The following is a 26301-nucleotide window of genomic DNA, read 5'->3' on the forward strand; positions in this document are numbered from 1 at the left end:
ACAAGGAAATCCTGAAAACATGACCTGTTTGCGGCCCTCGAGGAATGCAGTTTGACACCTCTGGTCTACAGGCATCAATCAGTGCGGTATAGAAGCCTCCTACTGACTTCCATAGGAATTAAATGCCAAGGAGAATCCGGCATTGCGGCTCTGCATAAAGATAAAAGAGCTCTTTCACCAATAAGATATACTGAAAAATGCAGCAAAAATGCCGTGACTGTTGAAATCTAAATAGTAGTTTATAGCAAGAGGTCTGCATTTAATGACCTTTATCTTATGCACCAGTTTTCAGAATGATTCCCTATGTTGTCATATCTCCATGTTCTCTCAAACATATGTCTGAAAAGCAAGTAATAGGTGCATGTTGATCATAATAATGTTGCTACTATCGTAAAATTTTCTGCAAAAATCCCTCAAATTTGTTTAATTTTTTAAAGTAGGAAACCAAATTCCATATTGAGAACGGTTGGGAGTACCTGACGACTGTCCTTCCTGGATCTCCGGTAGTTGTCATATCCGGATTCTAGAAGTTTCTAGCTAATAGAATCACCTGCTAGTTTCAAGGGAGGCAGACTGACCACATTGCACAAATTTGTTAGGCTAAACTTTTCCCAATAAGCTAAAAATGAAGCAGTATGTGCTGAATGTGAAATTCCATAAAATCTCACAGACCGCACTGTGGCCCAGATTCGTCAAGAATTCTGGCATATACAAAGAAAGGGGCTGTAGTGGAAAGATCTGCGATGCTGCCGAAAATGACAAATCCAATGCACAAAGGTTGTGCAGTAAAAGGCGATTTTTATTAGTGTCAATGCGATTCGAAGTGTCTTACTTCTTCAGGAAGAAAACCTTTTGATGAATTTGTCGGCTTACATTGTACCAGAAATGTTACTCCAGTCTCTTACCAACTCTGCCTGGACTAACATTTCTGGCAAGGCACATTAGTTTTCTTTAGTCTGTACCTATTGGGAAATATAACTCTGCATTAGAGATGCGTACATGCCGCACTAGGATTTTTTATTTTTTTTAATTAAGACTTTTTGCTTCCTTTTTAAATGCACATATTTAAAATGGTATGTTTAACTTGCACATTATGCCATATCCTATAAATATGCCATAATTGACTGACCTATGTAGCCTCGACCATGTTGAGAATGGTAGTCCCCCAATTACTGTACTATCCGGTGAGGTGGCCATTGGCCTCAAGGTGGACAATAAATTGAGACAGCAAATGGGGATGCAGACAGGACAGGTGTCAAGGAACTCCCCTCATTCTTAACATAGGTGATGGTAACAAAGAACCTGACTCTAGTAAACATTTATGGAATATCCTGTGGATATCCTGTAAATGAATTAGGAATATCCCTTTAAGATATTATATGTATTGAATTCTATTATTTTTCCAAGTAACTCAAATTAAATCTGTTACTTGCCTGAAAGATTATCTTATGCCATAAATGTATAATAGATATGGGTTACACCTTGGCATGCAAGTTCACCTTTCCTGTCACTACAGGACAGTCGCGACTTAGCGGGAAGTGGGAGCCCCCTTTCCTGAGAAAGATAAGAGTTCCACTTCTAGGATCTATACCTATTGAACAAGTATGGCATATGCCACAAATAACTGTTGTGAGACAACCCCTCTAGCATGCCAATACACCTTAGATGGCAGTTGACTGAGCACTCGTTTTGCTAACAGTTATATTCAACCATGACCCCTTGGGTTCGGCCAATCATGCATGTGCTTTCAATGTGGAAGAGGAATATGTTGCTGCCAGATATCTCTGGCAGCAGCTTCTCTTCAGTTGGAACAAAAGAATTGGGTGAATCGGCATGCCCGCTCTTTCTCACTCTGACATCGGTTTGAAAAAAATAGGAAGGTCCCATACACATTAGATTGTTAGCAGTTCCCACCAAGGTTGGAGTGTTTGTCCAACATTAATCAGTTTGTCCAACATTACTGTGTACGGAAGCCACTAGAAAAGTGCCAGCCTGCATAGTGGTCAACGTCTAGTCTTTCCTCTCCCAAATGCAGCCGAATGTGAAAATACATAGACGACATATCATTGAAGGATTTCATTTGTGTCCACATAAAGGTACTCTAGGTGATTGGTAGCCATCAAATGAGCATCTGATGATCATCAAGCACCAGCAGAGTGCATGGAGGCAAGATAAACCAGGTAGCAATGTTGTTCATTCACTGCATGGTATTTTCACAGAAAGAGTTCAGATAAATTCCAAGACAATGAATATCAAAAAAAGTGTTCCTCAGTGCAGAGAAAAAAAGTTTTCTTAAAATAAAATTAAAATATAATAGTAATAATATTAACGAAGTCACAGCATGAGCAGAAAACCTCTGTCATCTGGGTCTTTTACGAGTAACAAATAATAAGACCCGTCTGATGGCCTGAAGGCGATCTTTCAGGGATGTCATGGCAAGGATTGTAAGCTGAGCCTTGTTTTCTAGAGGCAGAACTGCTAGCATCCACCAACACCAGGCTGGGCCACTTGAGTTCAACTGAAATAGAAAAGTAAATTTCATTAAGAAAAGTCTTACAATAAAGCAATTTCACAGTCAAAACCATTGTATTTGTAACTAGTACAGCTGTGGCCAAAAGTTTAGAGAATGACACAAAAATTTGGGTTTTCAGAGAGTTAGGGTGCTTCGGTGTTTCTAGATCTTTTAGTCAAATGTTTCTATATTATACTTAGTACAATTAGAGTATGTTCACATGTGGTGTATTTGTTGCTTTTTTTAAGCACTAAAACCCAAATTGGTGGAAGGAAAATTGCTGTTTTAAATACGTGTGTTTTTTATGGTCATATTCCCAGCGGTTTTATTAGCATGAAAAACAGCTGTTAAAATGCTAAAATAATTAACATGTTGTGTCTTGGCAGGGCTAAAAATATGAGCTGAAAAAAAAAAAGTGTGTGCATAAGATTTCAGAAATCTAATTAATTATGCTGGTACTGTTAAACACTGCATAAAATATGTAGTAAAACGCCACGTGTGAACATACCCTTATAGGCATTACATATGTTTTTAAACGCTTATTGACATATACATCAAGATTATGCAAAGACTATTTACAGTGCTGACCCTTATTTTTCAAGACTTCTGCCTTTCACCCTGGTATACCGGATATCAGTATCTGGCCAAATCCTGACTGATAGCAACACGGTCTTGTATAATCAATGTTTGGCGTTTATCACAACTTATGTGTTTTTGTTTGTCCTAAAACTTTAAGGACTGACCACAGGTTCTCAATGAGATTGAGATCTGGGCATCTTCCTGGCCATGGATCCAAAAACTTATGTTTTGTTCACAGAAACAGTTATTACATGTGCTTTGTGACATTATGCTAGAAGAGGCATTGGTCATCACAACACTTCGCCTGGATTGTCAGAAGTTGATCTTGGTGGATGTTTTGATACTATTCTTTATTAACGTTCTCAGACAAAATTGTGAATAAGCCCACTACCCTGGATGAAAAACAATCCCACACATGAATGGTCTCAGGATGCTTTACTATTGACATGACACAGGACCCAAGGTAGCACTTCAGACTGTTTGGGACATCTGGAATCTGATTGTTAGGAGAAGAAATGGAAAGCAATACCATTAGTCCTGTATCATGCCAACAGTTAAGCATTCTGAGATTATTCATGAGTGGGGTTGCTTTTCATCCAAGGATGTGGTTTCATCCAAGGGTGTGGCACTTTGGGCTTTTCCGGGACTATTTTATTTTTTACCTATTGGGCTAAGAAGTAACTTTTCAGACTGCTAGCTCAAAGTGATCACAGACCACTCCTGCCTCTTTATGTCAACAAAGCAGCTTTTTGTCTTCCGGGCTGCTCCGTCAGCAGAACAGGTATACAGCAGGGAGCTGGCTGTCAATCAGCATGACATTGGCAGTCACGCTCTGTCAACAGAGCAAGTGGAAGAGAAGCAGATGCTCTGCCAATGTGACATCAATCGGAAGCAGCAGAATTGCCAGCAGGAGCGGTCTGTAAATGAGGAAGATAAAAAGTATATAAAGAAGCTAAGAAAAAATGTGGCGAAAGGTGAACTAGGTACAAAATGAATGGGTTATGAATTGAGTTATGATCAATCTAAAACATAGAACATAATTCAGTTTTGAACCGAAAAGTGCTGAAAATGTGTAGGTAAATGCATTCCATTTTAGATGGACGTTGAAATTAGTTAGAGTTCATGGTTTCTGTTTTTCTTTAGGTTCTTTTTTAGCCATACCCCCCCCCAACTATGTCTGTTATAATACACCCCATGACCTACACTCTAGAGGAATACATAGCTTCGATATCAAGCACTGAGAAAGCCTAACAAGCCTTAAACAGCTGTCTGCAGGGTGGAAAAGATTAGAAAAACCGTGACTAGAGTGTTGGCTTACTGTTGTCTTTCACTACTGTTCATAAAAGTGCCCAGGAATTATGTTCTGACCTGTGGATCTGGATCTTTGTTTGGCATCGACCCAAAATGGTTCAGAATTTGTGCCCTCAGATTGTCCTTAAGAGAGGAAAACCAGGCCAAGGCTTGATCATACACAGAATTATGTAATAGGAGAAGCTCTTCATATTCTTGTCCTTCAACCTAAAAGGGAAAATGACGGTTACAATATTGTATTTTCTAAGAACCACAGTACATAAAATGGACTGATTTATATCAATGTCTTTATTTATATAGACTCTAATATTGTCCTGGTTATGCAAAGAAAACAACCAATTAGAACCTGCAATCCCAAATCTTCTACTCCCGGAATGTGATTTTATGGATTGAAGGATGATGAAATCTTTGTATTTACAATGTATACTTGACATTCAAAAACCAGTAGCGGTCTAAACGCCTTTATGCATTCTCACCAATAATAAATGCCTGAAGTGAAGTTATAGATTTACCATTACCTTTTTATCTTCAAGATATTCAATATTTGCAGTGTTGTAACCATCTCTTTGTCCATGGCTCAAGACCTTAAACCGGCTCAGGCCTATTGTATCCACTACGGAACGCCCATCTGGGAAAAACTTGACATCTCTCACTTGTAACATGCAACCATAGTCTGCGAATCTAAAATGACAGCACGAGTTACAGTTTGTGTTGATTTCTCTTTTCCCCCATTCCAAAAGCATTTTGTACATCGCCCTGATATCAGAGTCAAAAATAATCAGTAGTGAATAACTTTGCAAAATCATGCTACTATTATTACCCGCATGTAACATTGTAAGTTTACCCACTCTACAGATTTGGTAACCCTTATTCCGTTGTGTGCAAAAGGTTTTATAGATGTGCTCAGAGACTTCAGTGAAGTGTCTGACCCATTTATAGCAGCCTATGAGGAGAAATTCATAGTAGCTAAAAGATACAAGATTAAATACAGTACTTCAAGATGGAGGTGATTTTTTCTTTTTTCCTAATTCAGGATCTTTCCTTTAAGGTGTTGACTGGTCCAAATCATTACGTATGCAGTCACTCTGTGAGACTGCAGACTTATGAATGCCCCGAGAGCACGCATTGTGCACCGTGAGGATTCGCCGGTTTCTGAGCCAGGACTGGAGGGTACGGTATGAACGGATTCCCGACCAGGGCCCGTCTAGTGGACATGAACCCGCTCCCTACACTACGTGACATTCAAAAGTTTCCTATGGGGTCCTGTCTCTTGCAGGTACACCTGTTCTAGACCCTACAACCTTTAAAAAATTTCTTGCCAGTTTGGTAGCCAAGTGAGCTCATTACATGTCCAACAGTTCAAAACTAGTGAAAACAATCTAGTAACAACCTGAACATTTCTTTTAATCCACTAAAATTGTTCACCGTAAAAAAAGAAAACTTGCTATCATGGCCACTTTCAGGTTGCCTACCCAACTGTATGAAAGCCTAGGTGACTTTCTCTATTTCTTAGTAGGTTTCATCGATTTGTTCCCATAATACTTTACAGAAGTAATGTTTCCAGATAAGTCTTACACACCCTTTCAGTTCATCAGAAATGCACATTCCAAACTGCTTTGTTCCTGTCTCCATGCTTCTCCTGATCATTAGGCGATACCGAGGCTCAAACACATGCAGCGGGCAAGGAATTGTTGGGAAGGCCATAGTGCACACAAATATCGGAACATCTTTACTCAAGCTGTTTGGAGATAAAAACACACGTGTCAATGTGATGGCTTTATGTTAGTTCATCTACACTATTGAAATAATCAATTAGTATTTTCAGGTGTAAGGGTACCGTCACACAGTACCATTTACATCGCTACGACGGCACGATTCGTCGCAGCGTCGTATGATTATCGCTCCAGCGTCGTAGACTGCGGTCACACAATGCAATCACGGCGCTGGAGCGATGCCGAAGTCCCCAGGTAACCAGGGTAAACATCGGGTTACTAAGCGCAGGGCCGCGCTTAGTAACCCGATGTTTACCGTGGTTACCAGCGTAAAAGTAAAAAAAAAAAAAACAGTACATACTCACCATCTGATGTCCGTCAGGTCCCTTGCCGTCTGCTTCCTGCTCTGACTGAGATCCGGCCGTACAGTGAGAGCAGAGCGCAGCGGCGACGTCACCGCTGTGATCTGCTCTCACTTTCCGGCCGGCAGACAGTCAGAGCGGAAAGCAGACGGCAAGGGACCTGACGGACATCAGATGGTGAGTATGTACTGTTTTTTTTTTTTTTAACTTTTACGCTGGTAACCACGGTAAACATCGGGTTACTAAGCGCGGCCCTGCGCTTAGTTACCCGATGTTTACCCTGGTTACAAGCGAACGCATCGCTGTCACACACAACGATCCAGCGATGACAGCGGGAGATCCAGCGACGAAAGAAAGTTTCAAACGATGTGCTACGACGTACGATTCTCAGCTGGGTGCCTGATCGCAGTAGCGTGTCAGACACTGCGAGATCGTAACGATATCGCTAGAACGTCACGAATCGTGCCGTCGTAGCGATAAAAATGCCACTGTGTGACGGTACCCTAAGCCTACTTAACAGTACAACACCTCCCCATCTACCAACTATGGCAGATGGGACTGATGGAGCTGAAAGACTCATTAAGCCTATGAATGCATAGAGGATGGTGTACAAAAATACTTTAAGTAAAATGAAAAAATGCCTGTGTTCATTAATTTTGCCATCTTTTTTTTTTTTTCAAACATATTTTTTTGTTGGATGTGTTGTATTTGACAGTGGTACCATTTTGGGGTACATGCAACATATTGCCTAATTTTTATTAAGCTCTATGAGACCTTGGGATTTATTGGTACCACTTTTGGGTCCAGAACACTTTTTAATCACTTTATACATTTTATGTGAGGAAAGGTGAACAAAATTGCAAATCTTTTGTAGCTTTTCATATTCTTTTTTTTTGTGTGACATTCACAGTGTGGAATAAAAAGATTCTAAATTTTAAAAATTGTACTGGTCATTACAGAAGCAATGATAACCAGATAGATCCTTCTTTGGATATTGTTTTTTGGATGACTTTTTCTTTTTTTTTCAGAAAAATAGCATTTTTTTTTATTAGACCCACATAGGACATTGAATATTCAACCCTGTGTATAGTGCTCTTCATTATCTAGTCTGTCAAAGTTATGCAGACAAACAGTCTAATAGATAATGCCTGTGGCAACATCTATTAGGATTTGGTCTATGGCAGCTACGTAGGCCAGTGTTAGGCCTTTGGTTGCCAGGGCAAAAATCAGCTCCCCACAATCCTACTGCAGGGAGGTAATGGAGTAACAGAGGCAGCAATCTCCTGCTGTCAAACTCTTTACTTGCTGTGATTGTTGTTGATCATAGCATGCAAGGGGCTAATGGAGTCACTGCAGAGCATTCCCCAGTGCTGTGACTGTGCTGTCAGCAGGAAGGGAGGGAGTCCAAGGATCATGATGTACTGCTTTTTGAAGTCTTTTCCATATTCTCCACCTACTGACTTCAATAAGAGCTCTAAAAAAACAGCTTTTTGATTGCTTCAATAAAAAGAACAGAAGTTCATATATTAACATTTTTGGTACATTAATATTATAAAAAATATTACTATAGGTAATTGTGTCCCATTCTGAATCAATTTCCCTCATGCATAGGCAGTCTCTACCAATTTGGTAAATATACCTATGTCAGCACATAAATCATAAGGCTAACGGGGTATGTGATTTCTTACAATATGACTTGTACTGTGACTAAAAGCCATTTGGCTTAGTCACACACACCCTTTGTTCAATCACAACACTTACTTTGATAACTCCTTAATCTCCTCATCGTGCAGTTTCTTTCGCTCATTTAGCTCTTCTGGTAGGTAACGTATTATTAGTTCTTCCGTCAGAAGCGTCTTCTTGTAAGCTCTACTTGCGAGGAACTAGATGAACACAAGCAGAAAAGATAGAATTCGCATTATTAATGCCATCGAATCCATATTGGAAGACTGTAGGAACTCAACTACACAACCTATTCACAAGCACAAGTCTCTCAGGTCTGATAGAAAGCATCGAAAATGTACCTGGACAGCGGCTAGTCTGAAGTGGATTTCATCTGAAGTCGGTTTATAGAAGTGACACGCATTTTCACTCTTCCTATTAGGTGTCATTCAAAACTTAAAAAATGCTCAAAAGACTGAACATATCAACACCAAATTGGTTTTACAATATTTATAAAATAGGAAGAGACTTTTAAAGTGTTTTGAAGCATTTTCCCCTGGGTCCCACACTTTCAATGCGGTGGTTGGGTACCTTCCTAATGTTATTAACCCCGTATTTGCAGGCTAACCACTTCACAACATTGGACGTATAGGTACGTCTAAGGTTGTGTCCCCTGCCTGTGATGCAGGCTCGGACCTTTCCCTGCACATGACAGCTGACCTGATCGGTGTTCATACATCATGAGTTATGATACACTCAGAACTGCTGGAGCGATGCTATGCGTAGCACAGGCGATCGGATGATCGCAGCTTCAAGTCTCCTAAAGGGACTAATTGAAACCAGTTAAAAAAAAAAAATGTAAAAATATAAAAGTTCAAATCACCCCCCCGTTTGCTCCATTCAAAATAAAGCAGTAACAAAAATTACACATATTTGGTATCGCTGCATACCGAAATGTCCGATCTATCAAAATATAAAGTAAATTAATCCAATCGGTAGACTGGGTAAAAAAAATAATAACTATATATATATATATATATATATATATATATATATATATATATATATATCTCAACAAGTCAGAATGACCCAGCCCCATTTCCTGAAAAGTGGAGATGCTATTGGGCACCATTTGGTGTAAAACGGCACATTTTGCCACGATTTTCCAAAATCACAGCAAAATATTCCAGTTTTACAGCAATTGTGGAAAGAACTAATTAACTGTGGCCGCAACACTGTCTTTAACTCTGTATCCGTATATATGTCTCTTTGGGGAATTGCCAGAATTAGTTGTTGATGTCTCTCTCAAGGTGGTTGTTGCTACTGCTCAGATCAGTCATTATGGCCAGGCACTTATTCGAGAGAGAGTTTTCTTTTCAACTGTGACTGAGCTTCACTAGCAGTAGTTATAGATAAGATAAAGCTTCAATTTCTAACAGCACAGACTTCAGGCACAATATTCCTTTATTAAGGTGATCTTTGCTCAGGCCCCCCATTGCAGGCATGGGTCCTTATCTCCCCCTTTTTTCTCTCCTCTCACATCCGCTGGACAGGTTGGAGTGATAGGAGCAAAATTCATGCTTGATTTATTATATTTTTGGATATAGGCAATTTGCAAAAATCTTAATACAATTATATATATATATATATATATATATATATATATATATATATATATATATATATATATATATATATATATATATACATACATACTCTAAATTAGTAAAATAATAAAGTTACATTAGAAACAAATTTAGCAGATTCTGCAACTGCCGTTACTCTTTTTTACACACTCTATAAACTGGTAAGTGCTGTTTTCGGAACAAATCAGGGTTTTTAAAAAGTAATTTTGATTATCTAATGGATATTTCCCTCAGGACAATCACTGTTCTTCAGGCCATTATTTTTAACCCAAGTTCAGACATACATGTTCTATAAATATTAAGCAATATTTTACCAGTCCTGCTAATTATAATTTGGGTTTTAATGAATGCACAATTAATTTTGACTGTAGGAATGGCCACTAACTAGCTTTCAAGCATACACTGTCGGTCTGGGGTGCCGAGGCCCCACCGGTAACCAACTTCAGGGCCCCACTTTTCAGCTACATAGAAACGTGCCATTGTCCTCAATCACAAATTTATATATTAGATGAACTGGGAAGATTGGTAAATGAATAAGATTCTGCCATTGTCTGTATATAGTGATTCAAGTATATCGTGCGAAGCACTTCTCATAAAAGAGGGCACGTGGGCCCACCGGAGGATCCTCCGATTCTCCTGTGGGCCAGTCCAAGCCTGACTGTGTATGCATTACAGGATTATCATTATCAATTATTGTACGAGAAGCAATCTGTAACTTAAGGACAAAAATTCCCACGAGTTTCTGGAGCCTCCTGCACCGACATGCTTTAGGGGCTAATCTGGTGTAACAGCTTGTAGGGACATAAAATCTCTGCACCAATGCCTGTGGGTGTCCATAATAAATTGTTTATTTCCCCTGGCACACCAATACCTGTATAATATGATGAACTCACCTGTGACAAATTTTCCTTGCAGAGGGGACAGTGAGGGTTGTGGTCCAGACAACGTTCAAGGCATTTGAGGCAGAATGTGTGCCCACATGGGGTGGCTACAGGCTCATAAAATAACCTGAACAAATAAAAGCAGATAGAAAATGTAAATGCAGGCTAATTATATATGCGCAACCCTCGCTGTACCCGAGCATAACTGAGGATGATGATAGATGATGATCTCCCCAGTATCAGCATGACACAGAAAAACCTGCTGTTATTTAACACTGCTAGTATTATATAAGGAGATCTATGTTCTATCAGACGGTGGCGCTGTTGCTTCAGAACCAATGGAGAATCTATATAGGACAGGATTTATTTTGTATTGCCTGCTTTATGTACAAGCTCATTATTACATATATACACATACTTTTGCAAAATGTATTCCAATAATAGGCATTTTAGCGTCTGGGAAGTCCACAGCACTTTGCGGCCAGAGTTTACCTGCACTTGTGGTCCAAAGATGTGATATTACTTTATCTTTTTTTTTTTCTAAAATTTTTTTCAGGTTCTTTTTTGGGGAATTCAAACTCCCAGATTCCACTTATTTTGTTAATATCATTAGTGTGGGGTTATGGGGGTATCAGAACAAAATATTATAGTAACCTGCTGAAAAGTAAAAAGCTCCTATAAGAGTATGTTCACAAGTCGCATTTGTGCTGCAGACATTATTTTCCTATCCCAGTAAAGTGAAAGATTTCTGAAATCTCATGAATATGTTGCTTATTCTTTCCTTGCAGATTTGCAGCAGTTTTCAACTTGCAGTACGTCAACTCTTTCAGCATATTTGCAGCGTTTTTCAATTGAATGTGAAAAAATGAAAAAAAAAAAAAAAAAACAACGCATTTTCTATGCAACCTCTTTCCTGCCAGAGACACGTTTTTGATGTAGTAATGTCTGCAGCAAATCTTAATGTGTGCACATACCCTTATGCTTACTGGCTTTCTTACTTCCTTAGTTTGATGTTCAGCTTAACATTAATAAAGCAGTGTCAATATTGATGTAACATCATGTATCTGTGTGGTTACTGGGTAAGAAAGCTTATTTTTTGCTTTGCTAATTGCACAAAAAGTGCAATCCCACAATTGCTTTTTGTTTGGCTTTTTTGCTAGGTTGACTAAATGCTAAAACTGACCGGCCATTGTGATTCTCCAGGTTATTACAAGTTCATAGACACCAAACATATCTAGGTTCTTTTTTATCTAAGTGGTGAAAAAAAATTCCAAAGTTTTGAAAAAAAAAAATTGAGCCATTTTTCGATACCCGTAGCGTCTCCATTTTTCGTGATCTCGGGTTGGGTGAGGGCTCATTTTTTGCATGCCGAGCTAACGTTTTTATTAATGATACCACTTTTGTGCAGATACGATCTTTTGATCGCCCGTTATTGCATTTTAATGCTATGTCGTGGATACCAAAAAAACATAATTCTGGCATTTTCAATATTTTTCTCGCTATGCCGTTTTGCTATCAGGTTAATCTTTTTTTAATTGATAGATCGGGTGATTCTGAATGCAGCGATACCAAATATGTGTAGGTTTGATTTTTTTTTTATTATTATTGTTTTATTTTGAATGGGGCGAAAGGGGAGTGATTTAAACTTTAATTTTTTTTTATATTTTTAAAACTATTTTTCTTTAAGTTTTGGCATGCTTATAACAAAATATTGAGATGAACTTTTGTTAATGACCAAATACTTATTTTCCTCCATAATTTGCAAAATAATCTTGCCAAATCGGACAAGGTGATTTTCTAGATTTGTTTTCTCATTTTGACTCTTATAATTGTGGTCTACCTATGATGTCAATTACAGGCCTCTCTCATCTTTTTAAGAACTTGCACAATTGGTGGCTGACTAAATACTTTTTTCCCCATTCTATAACAAAGAGCAGGTATAAATATCCGTACAGTAACATATATTCCATAAGCTACAGCAGAATTCTCTCTAGAATACAGCCAGCTAATTGACATGTAGAATACAGCTATATTGACAGCTATTACTGTATATAGCTCTGTGAGACTAATGACCAAACAGCTTTTACATGAATCCTTTCCAGCTACGGGAGATTTGCTTCTCAGTAGCATGTAGATATACTGTATGTAGATATGTTTCCCAGAATCAATCTTTTTTTTTTTTTTAAGATCTGTTACATTTGACAAAAATATAATCTGTGGAGCCAATACATACAAGTAATTCAGCCGACCATTTACAACATATCACCGCCTGTGTTCCATTGTTGTCTACATTAAAGGCTACATTACAAGAACTTGTGAAACAATACCTCATGCAGAGAGAACACTCAAAATCTGAAGAATCCACCAACTCTTTGGGGATCTCTCGAACTGCTGAGTGTGAGGTAGGCTCTTCCCACGGGGATTCAGCATCTGTGGAATAAATAATAGGTTTGTTTTCATTTTATATAGTTTTTTTTTTTTACATTTATTTAACTGCTAGGGACTGAGTTATATTGGCGAAACTACACTTCTTGATTGGACTTATATAGTGGTTGGAAAGGTTGTCTGATTTTAAAAAAAAAATGGTCAGATGACCACCGAAGCATTAATTTGATCATTACGGGACTACATCATTTTTAAGTCCCAGCATAGACCAATATTTTGTGGTGATGCCAGACTGACAGGCTGAGCTGGTAATATACAAAAAAATAGGAAAAGCGTCAATTAAGCTCTGTATGTGTTAGAGATAAGTATTAGTGATGAAGACAAGCGCTCGTTACTCGGGGTTGCCTAGGGTGCTCGGGTATGCACTGAATATGGTGGGTGCTCGAGTGACATGTTCAAGTCGAACAGCAACAAAACATGCAAGGATTGCCTGACAATGGCAGTCTAACAGCTGTGAAACATGCGGCTGTGGAGACTCGGACATGTCACTCGAGCACCCGCTATACTCGGAGCATATCCAAGCACCCTAGGCAATCCCGAGTAACGAGCACTTGCGTTCATCACTAATCAGTATCCCAGGAGACTTCCACAGTAGACAGTCTGTGGTCTGGCTTCCAGGTCGCTCTTTAATCATACAAAAAGGCAAGTTCTCCAGCACCAAAGGGAATTAGTTAAAATGTAGCCTTTAAGTATACGATAAATAAATTGGGAGAATGCGCACATATTAAAAAAAAAACCAAAAAACAACAAACCATACAGCTGACGCGTTTCAGGTATAAAAACTCTTAGTCATAGCTAAGTTTTAACTAATCCCTTTGTTGCTGGTGAACATTTCCTCCTGGATCATTGAAAACTGAATTGGTAAGTATAAGTTAATTTGTTTTTTTATAACATTACCTGGCTTTTGTCTTTTTTTTTCTAAGTTGAACAAGCCTTTTTATTAGAAAGTTAAGTTAACATTTAACATTTTGTTGTAGGATATCTAACGAGGTTTCTTTTATTTACCATTCCTGATGGCTTTGGCAGGGAGATCAATACTGTGAACATCTTCAGAGGTGCTGGCACGTTTTCTCTTAATGCCTACTCCAGGAAGGCAAGAGAGGACACTTCCAAGGGTCTTTGTTGTTTTGTCATCCGATGGATCACAAATATTAGGACAGTCTAGAACATTTTTAATTTGAAACGAGGCTTTGGTTAGTCTGAACACCGGGTCCTGTAAAGAACACAAAACAGCAAATGTTAGCAATACCTCATGTCCCTCCTGGCTGTAGTTTGGGAAATTACACTGCAAGTGGACAGAAAAGAATAGATATAGGCACTAATTCATCAAAGAGATTACAGTAGAATTATGGCATAATATACTTTGTAAAGCTGCAACATTCTTGAGCTAAAATGGGCGTAGCTGATGAGGGACGAGCTGCGGTGTACCTTATACCAGAAATCTTACTCCTGTCACTGACTGTAGTAAGATTTATGGCAAGGCACTAATTTTCCGATGCGCCTAATTTATTAAGAAGCGAGCACCTCCTAATGAATCAGGAGCGTCTGAGCGTAACACGCCCCCTCATCAAGACCGCCGTGAACATCGCTGATCTTGATGAATCGGCCATGGTGTTGTTAGTCAGCAGTAAAAATAGTGAATTACTATAGAAATCAATGCATTTACCTTTGAGCCTCCTGGCAGACATACATCATCCACAGAAGGAGAACTGTTTGGACCATTTAGGGAGACCGGCTTTAATCTCGTGTATGGAGCTTGTGCGCGGACAGCAAAACTGGCCTGGACATTCTCAAAGTCCGGAAACAGCATTTCACATATCAGCTGAGGGTAAAAATAATAAAAATATTTTTAAGTTGCATCTTATTAAATGCGTTTGTTGATAGAATTTTACAGTTACCAATAGAATTAATTTACGTCAAAAGGTAAAGGGTCATGTCCAAATCTATTTTCCGAACGTTTATAAAACCTTAACAAGGCACATGAACAAATCGTACCTAGTTCGAGGTGCATTTCTCTTCTACATTTAAGGAAAATAAGCACATATATTAAAAATGTTAAAAAAAATACAGCTACACCTTCTGCATTTGTTTGCTTCATTGCATTGTTCAATTAAAGGATTTATCAAGGACTATTTTTTTCTAACATGGGCCTAAAAACTAACAAGCAGGCAGTTGTTCACTACCTGCCAGTTCTACTCGGTGCAAGCAAAAAGGGGGCACCGTCCACTTCTGACCGCGATACAGCTGCTCAACATCAACCGAGCAGCTCTTTGCGGCTTCCGTTGTCGCCATGTAGACAGAGCAGCTCTTTCTCTTCTGATCTGCTCTGTTGATGGGGCGTAATTACAAACATGATGATTAATAGCCGGCTCCCCACTGCCTACTGTGGGGATCTGGCTATCAATCAGCATGACATCGGCAGTCATGCCCCATCAGCAAAGTACACCAAAAGAGAAGATGCTGCCCTGTTGACATGACATCAGCGGAAGCTGCAAAATCACTGGCAGGAGTGGTCTGTGACTGCTCTATGTCAGCAGAGATCGGCAGCGGGTAGGTAGCAACTAACTGCCTGGTTTGTTTTTACTATGGGCCTAAAAACTTAGTACTGGATAAACCTTTTAAAAGGTGAGGGTCTGATCAGATCCATGGACCATCAATAAGCTATACTATATTTTATAAACCAAGGACTATTTGATTGGTTACCAGTCCATTTAAAGTTTTACACAGGGCTGTGGAGTCGGAGTCCATTTTGGTGGAGTCGGAGTCATGGAAATTGAGGAGTCGGAGGTTTAGCTTACCGACTCCACAGCCCTGGTTTTACAAACTATGTACTAGTCACAAACTAATAAAATGAATGAGCTGGATAACCAAAATCATTGGAGATGCACAGAAAAAAAAAAAAGTGTGGTGCGCTAAATTCTACCTTTTGTGCTTCTGCCTTCACTGAACTCCATTCAGGGTTTAAGGCAACACAATGCAGAAACTCCTTCAACGACTCCTCCGTTCTCCCCAGTCCAGAAAGCGCCTGTGCCTTCACATAACGTCCCTGCATACACAACGTGACATGCTTTAAAAGCGATTAACCAAGCATCTTGTACCATGCTTTCTAAAAATAATCCTCTCTATTAAACTGGCACACAGGATTAAACTAACAGCAAAGGACATCATGTTCTCCGGAGACAAGAAACTGTATTAATGATGCACTGCTATCCAAAATAATACAGGGATACAAATGTATCGTAGAAGATGGTGATGATGCACATCAAGAGAGCTAGGACTCCGTTACCGTTGGTGAGACAATCTGCGGAATGTATGTTGTAGTAGTCTTCATCCTGCGCTGTCTCTGTGTTAATTAGGGCACATAATTTCAACAAGAAAAACAAAAAAACAACAGTGGGTTTTTGGAACAATGATGCTCATGCTAGGAAACTGCAAAAAATTAGATTCACACAGCATGGTGGCTCAGTGGTTAGCACTTTAGTCCTGCACTACTGGGGTCCTGGGTTCAAATCCCACCAATTACAACATCTGCAAGGAGTTTGTACAGTATGTTCCCCCCGTGTTTTCAGGGGTTTCCTCCGGGTTCTCCGGTTTTATCCCGCACTCCAATTTAGATAGTGAGCACCAGTGGGGACAGTGATGATGAGGTTTGTGGAATTAATGGCAAGTCATGGAGGGGGTGATTGCTTAATATTACTTTGCACAAAGCGGCATTCACCCCCTCCATGACTTGGCAGGCTGTGAGTTGTTGTCTCACCAGTATTTTGCACCTGTGTTGCCGCCATCTTTACTATATGGGTTTTCAGAATCCTGAGAGTGCATTTGTTCGGAGACCTGAACAGGTAAGCACTGCTGACCCTTTTTTGCTGCATTCTTCTACCTTAGTGCATTCAAATTTGTAATATTGACCCCCACCCCATATTTATAGCACTAGGGAAGTTTAAATTAGCTAGAATTGTGATTTTTCTATGTTCTGCTGTCTAAACCTAAACCTGGGGTGTATCTTATAGTATGATGTGTCCTACAATCCAAAAAGGATGATGCATGTCAATAACAGAATAAAAAAAATGGCTCAAATCATTACATACATGTACATGAAAAAGCAATTCACATGGCATGACACGTCCCATATTGGTCTCCGGACTGGAGTTTCTCAGACACCCATTACGCCGGGTGAGGCAGCCTGGGACCTCTGAATGAACAAATAAGTAGCCTTTCTATCAGAGTCATGGAGGGATCCGCACACATCCCGTGGATATCCCATACATGTCTCCGCACACATCCCGTGGATATCCCATACATGTCTCCGCACACATCCCGTGGATATCCCATACATGTCTCCGCACACATCCCGTGGATATCCCATACATGTCTCTGCACACATCCCGTGGATATCCCATACATGTCTCCGCACACATCCCGTGGATATCCCATACATGTCTGAGGTGGGAATACACTTACAGCTTTCTGGTCAGAGGCATTTCCTATTTCCTAAGACTTCTGTTTCTGGCCTCATTTATTATATAAAGGAACTTCACTCAAGTTCATACATTTTTTGCTACTTTAGAGCTTTTTTCTGCATTTCGTCTAAAAGTGAAGTTTTCTTGTGATGCCACCCATTTACCTTAGAGCAGAGCGGCTGTTTTCTGCAGACGGTATCAGCATCATTAAGGGCTTGCTTGAAGTTCTTCATGGCTAAGTAGAGCTGAGCTCTTTGTACTGTTAATAGCGAGTCACGGGGAGCTAAAGAAAAGAAAAACAATGTTGTTTAATTTTCCAGGTAATGTGTAATTTACATGTGATTATTAATTATTGTCTTATCACCTTAAACAGTTTTATTAAATTTAGTATTAGTTTTTAGGCAAAAGCAATGCAGATATTTGGTGTTAAAGGGATATTCCCATCTCGGATATAACATAACATACTGATTGGTGGCCGTACAATACCTGAGACCCATGCCAATCCAGAGAAGGATGGCACTTAAAGGGGCTGTCCAGTGAAGATAAGTTATGAACTGACCCACTGTTTGATCTGTAGAGGTCCGACTATTAGACTGGAGCAGTAGTATACATGCTCTACCGCTGCTTCATTCATTCTCTATGGGCTCCTATTCACCAAACCTTTTCTGGCAGTCCCTTAAAGAATAAATGGACTAGCATTCAGGAGTCCAACTTACTGTGTCATTTTGTAATTGGGAACAATGTTGCCCATCAGAAATAAAAATTCCCCAATCTGTTGGTCAGTGTGGGATGCCCACCAATCAGTAAGTCATTACATTTCCAGTGGATAGGTAATAAGATGGTTTAACTGGACTTTTTTATTCCATGCATCTTTGCCATGAATAAGCAGGGCTTAAGTTTAAAGCATGGGAAAAAAAGCAGCTGTGTATTGCCGCAATAGGAGAGGAGGTCGATTTCTGACCCTGTTCTGATTTCCAAAAGACAATGGGGCTATGCTAGATGATTGTAGCAAACTGAGAAGCAAATAAATGGGTCACAATAGTATACCCAATTAAACTCTATGCAAAATGCGTAATCCTCCTATTAACATAATTACAAAGTCTGTTTGCATGTATAAATAGTTATTAAATATGTACTCATTTAGATGGCAAATGTAACCACAGCATTACCTTATACATCTAAAGAAAACTACAAGGATTAGGAGTTCATAGCAAACAAACAGCCAAGATCTTTACAGATTATAGAAAAGCATAATTAAAAGGAGACATATATGACCCAGGGTTAAGCATCCGGCTGTCACCCCAATATCCTAATTCATGGAAGAATAAAACCAAATAATCAAAATACATAAATGGACGAATGAAAAAATGATTTTACAAAATCTCTTAACAGTGAACCAACAATAGGAAAGCATAGATCCAGTAGCAGTAAACTGCCACCAAGGCGAGCAGGAGCATCACATGGTTGGGGGAAAAGAGAGGATAGACCCAACACAAGTTTCACCCATTGCTTACTCAGGGGAGGCTTATCCCCCTGAAGAAGCACAAGTGTGAGGCAATTCACGTTACCCATTTGTCAGTTCGTAGGATGCTACTAAAACAATCCTGTTTGTAGAAATAATACTCCATTAATCAGCTAGTTCGGGACTGTGAAGTAGGGCACAGCCAAGGAGTCCAGACTTAGCATACTTTTTTCCTTTTACGGAAGCAGGTAAGCTTCTGCTACGGACAGATGGCTTACAGAAAAAGTTAGGACCGTGAAGAGTAGGTAGAAGGGCATGGCACACAAAGATTTTTTTTTTACATTTTTCAATTTTAGTTATAATATAAGATAAAATAGGATCAGGAGGGGAGAATTATGCCAGAGTCACAAAAAGCAAGGCTTGTGCCGTAGTTTGGCCACAAATGTCGTCCATAGGCAATCTGCAACAGAATGGGCATGCTACAAGTTGGAAGGTTTGTAGGATGATCAATATCAGCACAGATACTATCAGCTACATGTCTTATTCACCCATCCCTTGTAGGTTGTGAGCCCTCGCGGACAGGGTCCTCTCTCCTCCTGTACTAGTCGTGACTTGTATTGTTCAAGATTACTGTACCTGTTTTTATTATGTATACCCCTCCTCACATGTAAAGCACCATGGAATAAATGGCGCTATAATAAAAAATAATAATAATAACACTGTAGTCTGATACGGTGTAGATTCTGGAACATGCATTTTCTATATCTTTAAATATCCTTTATTCCTCAGTTACCTTACTTTCAAAACATGATTAAGGAACAATATATAATAGCGACATGGTTCACTCACTTCTGTTCTAGCTAAAAATAGATGCCTGCTTTCCCATTATGTGGAGCAGGCAGCAGAATGAGGGCCATTCTTCACGATCAATAGGCTCTCCGCAGGGCAAGCCGCCCTATATTTACTAGGTACTGCATCAGCAGCGTTACTTTGTGCTTCCATTTTAAAGGAGGTCAAAATATTTAACAAGATTGGTCACGAACATTTCTACAAATAGTGGCTCAGTGTTTACCTGGCAATGAGAAGAATTTTCAGATGTGGTAGAATAAAAAGTCTATTTGCTAATTAGTAAAAGCTTATTTATAGTGATTGGGCAAATACTATGTAATCCAGGAAAGGGAATCTGTGAGAAGGGGGTTTGTCATGTAATCTGACAGAAGCATGAGGTACGGAGACCCCGATTCCAGCAATGTATCACTTAGTTTATTGGGTGCAGCAGTTATGATAGAATCACAGTATATGCTGCTCTAGATCTAGCTGAGCTCAGTTGTTGAGTTGTGTATAACCCCGCCACATCACAGCTTTCTGTGTACAATGTATAGTGACAGACACAGAGCTGCCAATCTGGGCAGGTGGCAGAGTTGGACTATCATGCACAAGGACAGTTGTCATGTAGTGATAATCTCCTGCTGGTAAAACAGTGATTGTATTGAAACAGGAAATCACAGAATCAGCAAGTGACACATCGCTGTAGTCAGGGTCTCTGCTCCTACATTATGGTGCTCTCAGATTACATGGCAAAAACCTGGGTGACAGATTCTCTTTAAGGTGACTTTTTGATCAATTAGACCTTACAATTTTTTATCAGTAAACAATAAACCACATACTATATGGATTCATCTTTTACTGGCTTTAAATACACATACAGTACAGGCCAAAAGTGTTGGCACCCTTGAAATTGTTGCAGAAAATTAAGTATTTCTCCCAGAAAATTATTGCAATTACACTTTTTATTATACACATGTTTATTTCCTTTGTATGTATTGAAACAGCACAAAAAAACCAGATAAAAAGGCAAATTGGATAGAATTTGTAATTGCAATAATTTTCTGGGAGAAATACTTAATTTTCTGGAACAATTTCAAGGGAGTCCATACTTTCAGCCATGACTGGATATGTATGTATAAGATAGCGAAAACAAATTGCTATCAATGTGTCTATGGATATGCTTGGCATGTGATGTATACAATATACCTACACTGACTACAAGGTCTGAATGCACCCTTATGTAAACATTCTAGGAAGATCATAATCGCTGCTTGGGACTTGAACATACAGTGGAGGAAATAAGGATTTGATCTTTTGCTGATTTTGTAAGTTTGCCCACTGACAAAGACATGAACAGCCTAAAATTTTAAGGGTAGATTATTTTTAAACACTGAGAGATAGAATATCAAAAATAAAATCCAAAAAATCACATTGTATAAATTATATAAATGTATTTGCATTTTGAAGTGAGAAATAAGTATTTGATCCCTCTGACAAACAAGACTTAATACTTGGTGGCAAAACCCTTGTTGGCAAGCACAGCAGTCAGACTTTTTTTGTAGTTGATGATGGGGTTTGTGCCCATGTCAGGAGTAGTGATGAGCGAATATACTCGTTACTCGATATTTCCCAAGCACGCTCGAGGGTCCTCCGAGTATTTTTTAGTGCTCGGAGATTTAGTTTTTATCGCCGCAGCTGAATGATTTACATCTGTTAGGCTACGTTCACATTTGCGGTCTGCGCCGCAGCGTCGGGCGCCGCAGCGTCGGGCGCCGCAGCGTCGCCGCATGCATCATGCGCCCCTATATTTAACATGGGGGCGCATGGACATGCGTCGCACTTGCGTTTTGCGCCGCATGCGTCCCTGCGGCGCCCGCGTCCGGGCGCAGAGGACGCAGCAAGTTGCATTTTTGCTGCGTCCAAAATCAATTAAAAAAAGGACGCATGCGGCGCAAAACGCAGCGTTGTGCATGCGTTTTGCTGCGTTTTTGTTTGCATTGTGCATTGCGGCGCCGACGCTGCGGCGCACAACACAAATGTGAACGTAGCCTTAGCCAGCTTGATTACATGTGGGGATTCCCTATCAACCAAGCAACCCCCACATGTACTTATGCTGGCTAACAGATGTAAATCATTCAGCTGCGGCAAGAAAAACTAAATTTCCGAGCACTAAAAAATAGTCGGAGGACACCCGAGCGCGCTCGGGAAATCTCGAGTAACGAGTATATTCGCTCATCACTAGTCAGGAGGAATTTTGGTCCACTCCTCTTTGCAGATCATCTTTAAATCATTAAGATTTTGAGGCTGTCGCTTGGCAACTCGGAGCTTCAACTCCCGCCATAAGTTTTCTATGGGATTAAGGTCTGGAGACTGGCTAGGCCACTCAAATTCAAAATATCATCAACATAAGCAGAAATATGTTACTTGAAAATACATAGAAGGTCAATGTCTGAGATTGACCAGTTTTAGAAATATTTAAATTTATTCAGCGCTGGGGTCTATATGACCCCATGGTTCCACAGTAGGGTTAAGCTCATTTAGATAAGTATAACTTTTGGATACCAAAAAAGGAGTACGGCAATATACTCTTAGGCTTTTACTGTGCAGAAATGTGCCCTTCTGGCGAATACATGTCGTCATGTTTTAAGAATCACCCAATGATGTACCGTTCATTTTTCTTATAACGCAATACATTGGCAGATGGAAAAAAACTCAGGCTAAGCGGAAGATCGGTTTCACATGTAAAGCATTCCCGGTTCAAGAATGAACTGCAGTGTGCGGTCAGGGGACCCACTGCCAGTCCAGACCCCGCAGGCGGATGTGTGAAACCAGTCTAAGCAGTGCCAGGATCCACGAATTAGAAAAAAGTGTTGTCCAGCATCACCCAATGACTACAAATATTTAAAGTTTATTGGATTCCCGATAAAAAGCACAGCAAGTGCAGAACGGCAAGATAGAACAGCAACACGTTTCGAATTCAAGTCCTGGTATTTTTCCAGGATAAATTGTTCACTTTCTAATCTTTTTTTAACTTCTTACTATACCTACAGCTCACAGTCATCAAGATATTTTTTTCTTTTAGTAATTCAATGGTAATATGACAGTATCTATAAGTTCAATGAAATAACTGCAGTTTATAAAAAAAGAAAAGAAAATAGATGCCTGAACTACCTATGTGATGCTATGAAGTGTACTTCCCCACCCTTACAAGGGTTATACGTATTCTTTATTTTACCATCTATAGGAACTAAATAGCTTTGGAGCGTTTGACCGCGATTTCCATATTTCTCGGTTTATTTCTCAGGTCTTTTTCCTCACGTACACACAGTAAATTTAATTTAATTTTTTTTTTTTTTTTTTTTTTTTTTAAGGAGAACAAATCACAACCTGCAGGCAAAAACAGGTGCCAGGTCCCCACCTATCACAGCTACAATTACCTAAACAGCTAACAAGCTCCGATTCTCGGCATGAACTTGTAAGACCTTGAATAGTTTCTGCGGGCAAATTGAATATGATTATGGCTGGTACATTAGGAAATTAAATTTATGTTGCATTTGCAAGTACAAAATAGTAGGACAAGAGTATATGTTGTACTGCATGGAAAATGTGGCGATAACTACAAACACACATTCATCAGCCGTAACATTAAAACCACCCGCCTAGTATAGTGTAAGTCCCTCGTGCCACCAAATCAGCTCTGACCAGGTACGGACTGGGGCTGAAATTCAGCCCTGGCATTTGAAATCACACAGGCCCATTATGTCACCATCTCCAGGCACCAGATGAGATAGCATTAAGCTACTTACGGGTAGCGGCATTTTTCGGAGGCCCATGACAGCACTACGAGAGAGGGGATCCGCCCTTAAGGAACAGGAAACCTACAGATACAAAAGGGCGGCACCTCTCCCATGCATCAGTTGTATTTCAGAGCCTTGAGAGGACTACCGCGGTTAGTGGCATACAAATATACATTATATACAATTTTGAAACAGAAATATTTTATTAACTTTATAACTAGACACCATACGTGAGATCTATATATCACACTATATACATATCAGGAAGTGCAACCCCCAAGTGAATAGGGCGGGAACTAAGGGTGCTGTCATGGGCCTCCGAAAAATGCCGCTACCCGTAAGTAGCTTAATGCTTTATTCGGACTCCCATGACAGCACTACGAGAGATTTACAGAGATGTAAGCTACCTTAGGGAGGGACTATAGCCTGCAGCACCCTTAACCCGAAGGTGAGATCAGAGGAGGACCCCAAATCCAACCGATAGTGCTTAAAGAACGTGGAAGGGGATGACCAAGTGGCCGCCTTACATATTTGTTCCACCGACACTCCAGATCTTTCTGCCCAGGATGACGCCATGGCTCGGGTGGAATGTGCCTTTAGATTCTGCGGAGTTGGTCCCCCACCCGCTGTATAAGCCATAGAAATAGTTTCCCTAATCCATCTAGCCAGTAAATATTTTGACACTCTACATCCTTTGTTTGGACCTTGGAAGGAAAGAAGCAGTGCCTCATCCTTCTTCCAACTATTGGTGACTGAAATATACTGTAGGAGAGATCTCCTAACGTCTAGCGTATGAAGCTCCTGCTCTTTAGGATTGGATGGATTAGGAACAAAAGATGGTAAAACTATTTCCTGCGACCTATGAAACCTTGTTGCTACCTTTGGTAGATATGCTGGGTCTGGTCTAAGAACTACTCTGTCAGACAGGAACTCTGTATATGGGGGAAGCCTGGAAAGTGCCTGGATATCCCCTACCCTGCGAGCTGAGGTTATGGCAATTAGGAAGGCAGTTTTAAGTGTCAGCATTTTAATCGAGGCCTCGTGTAGAGGTTCAAAGGGGGGTTTTGTTAGTGAGGATAGAACTAAATTTAAATCCCACGGAACTGACCTATCTTTATACACTGGTCTAGTTCTACAGACTGCCTTCATAAACCTCGCTATCCAATAGTTGTTAGCTACATTACAGGAAAACAGGGCACCCAGAGCTGAGACCTGTACTCTAAGGGTACTAGTAGAGAGTTTTAGCTCAAACCCTTTTTGTAGGAACTCTAAGATTTGTTGTATTGGCACCCCTTCTTGGATATTAAATTTAGAAACGGACAAGAACTTCCTCCAAGTTCTAGAGTAGATTTTGGTAGTTATTTGCTTTCTACTCTTTAGGAGCGTTTCTACCAGGTTCGGAGAGAAGCCTTTATCTATTAACAGTGACCGTTCAAACTCCACGCCGTTAAACGGAGCGCTGCCACTTGTGGATGGGAGATTGGTCCCTGAGAGAGTAAATTCGGGATGTCTGGCAGTACCCAGGGATCCGATACCGACATCGTCCTGAGCCAGGCAAACCAGGTTCTTCTGGGCCAAAAGGGGGCAATAAGGATGACTTTTGCTCGATCCTCTCTGATTTTTCCCACCACTAGAGGAATCAGATTCAGTGGTGGAAAGGCATAAGCCAGCGGAAAATCCCATTTTATTAGAAAAGCGTCCACCGCCAGGGGATTTTCCCTGGGATTTAGAGAGCAAAAGAGTTTTACTTTCCTGTTGTCTCTGGTGGCGAACAGGTCCACCACTGGTTGACCCCATCTGTGGCTGATACGGTTGAAAATATCCTTGTTGAGAGACCATTCTCCTTGTCTTAGCGTGTTTCGACTTAGGAAATCCGCTGTTATATTTTCCTTTCCTTTGATGTGGAGAGCTGTCAAAGATTGAAAATTGAGCTCTGCCACCTGGAACAAGCGATCCGTGATCTGCATTAAAGTCTCGGACCGTGTTCCCCCTTGCCGGTTTATGTAGGCGACTGCCACTCTGTTGTCCGACAGAATTCTGACGTGCTGGCCCTGTAGATATATGAGGAATTCTTTAACAGCCAATTCAATTGCCAACAATTCCCTCTGATTGGATGAGAATGTTGTGAAGGGTTCCCATTGTCCCTGAACCACCATGTCCCCCATATAAGCTCCCCACCCCGAAGAGCTGGCATCTGTGGTTATTACTTGGGTGACATTTACTATCCAGGGCACCCCTGCTGACAAATTCTGTATGTCTAACCACCACCTGAGGGAGTTCAGTGTTATAGGCCCCAACGTTAATTTTCCATTTAATACGCCGTTTAGGGCTCTGTCATGGAATAAAACTTCTTTTTGCAGGGATCTGGTGTGTAAAGGCCCCGTCTCACATAGCGAGATCGCTAGCGAGATCGCTGCTGAGTCACAAGTTTTGTGACGCAACAGCGACCTCCATAGCGATCTCGCTATGTGTGACACGTACCAGCGATCAGGCCCCTGCTGCGAGATCGCTGGTCGTGTCGGAATGGCCTGGACCTTTTTTTGGTCGTTGAGGTCCCGCTGACATCGCTGAATCGGTGTGTGACACCGATCCAGCGATGTCTTCACTGGTAACCAGGGTAAACATCGGGTTACTAAGCGCAGGG

General features: G+C 40.3%; 1 protein-coding gene across 1 annotated transcript in view; it reads right to left on the reverse strand.

The window, feature by feature from the left end:
* Window positions 1-1028: 1028 nt before the first annotated feature.
* LONRF2 (LON peptidase N-terminal domain and ring finger 2) overlaps window positions 1029-26301 on the reverse strand; it is a 64783-nt gene continuing 39510 nt past the window's right edge. Inside the window, exons 2-12 of the mRNA XM_077296557.1 lie at window positions 17735-17853; window positions 16034-16156; window positions 14777-14932; window positions 14116-14323; window positions 12993-13095; window positions 10678-10792; window positions 8238-8359; window positions 5982-6140; window positions 4921-5083; window positions 4460-4609; window positions 1029-2518 (exon numbers count right to left, since the gene is read on the reverse strand). Of these exons, the coding sequence (XP_077152672.1) occupies window positions 2360-2518; window positions 4460-4609; window positions 4921-5083; window positions 5982-6140; window positions 8238-8359; window positions 10678-10792; window positions 12993-13095; window positions 14116-14323; window positions 14777-14932; window positions 16034-16156; window positions 17735-17853 (1577 nt within the window). The 3' untranslated portion in view covers window positions 1029-2359. The remainder of the gene's footprint in view (window positions 2519-4459; window positions 4610-4920; window positions 5084-5981; window positions 6141-8237; window positions 8360-10677; window positions 10793-12992; window positions 13096-14115; window positions 14324-14776; window positions 14933-16033; window positions 16157-17734; window positions 17854-26301) is intronic.

This window comes from Ranitomeya variabilis, chromosome 3 (genome assembly GCF_051348905.1).
Source record: "Ranitomeya variabilis isolate aRanVar5 chromosome 3, aRanVar5.hap1, whole genome shotgun sequence".
NCBI classification, from domain to species: Eukaryota; Metazoa; Chordata; class Amphibia; order Anura; family Dendrobatidae; genus Ranitomeya; species Ranitomeya variabilis.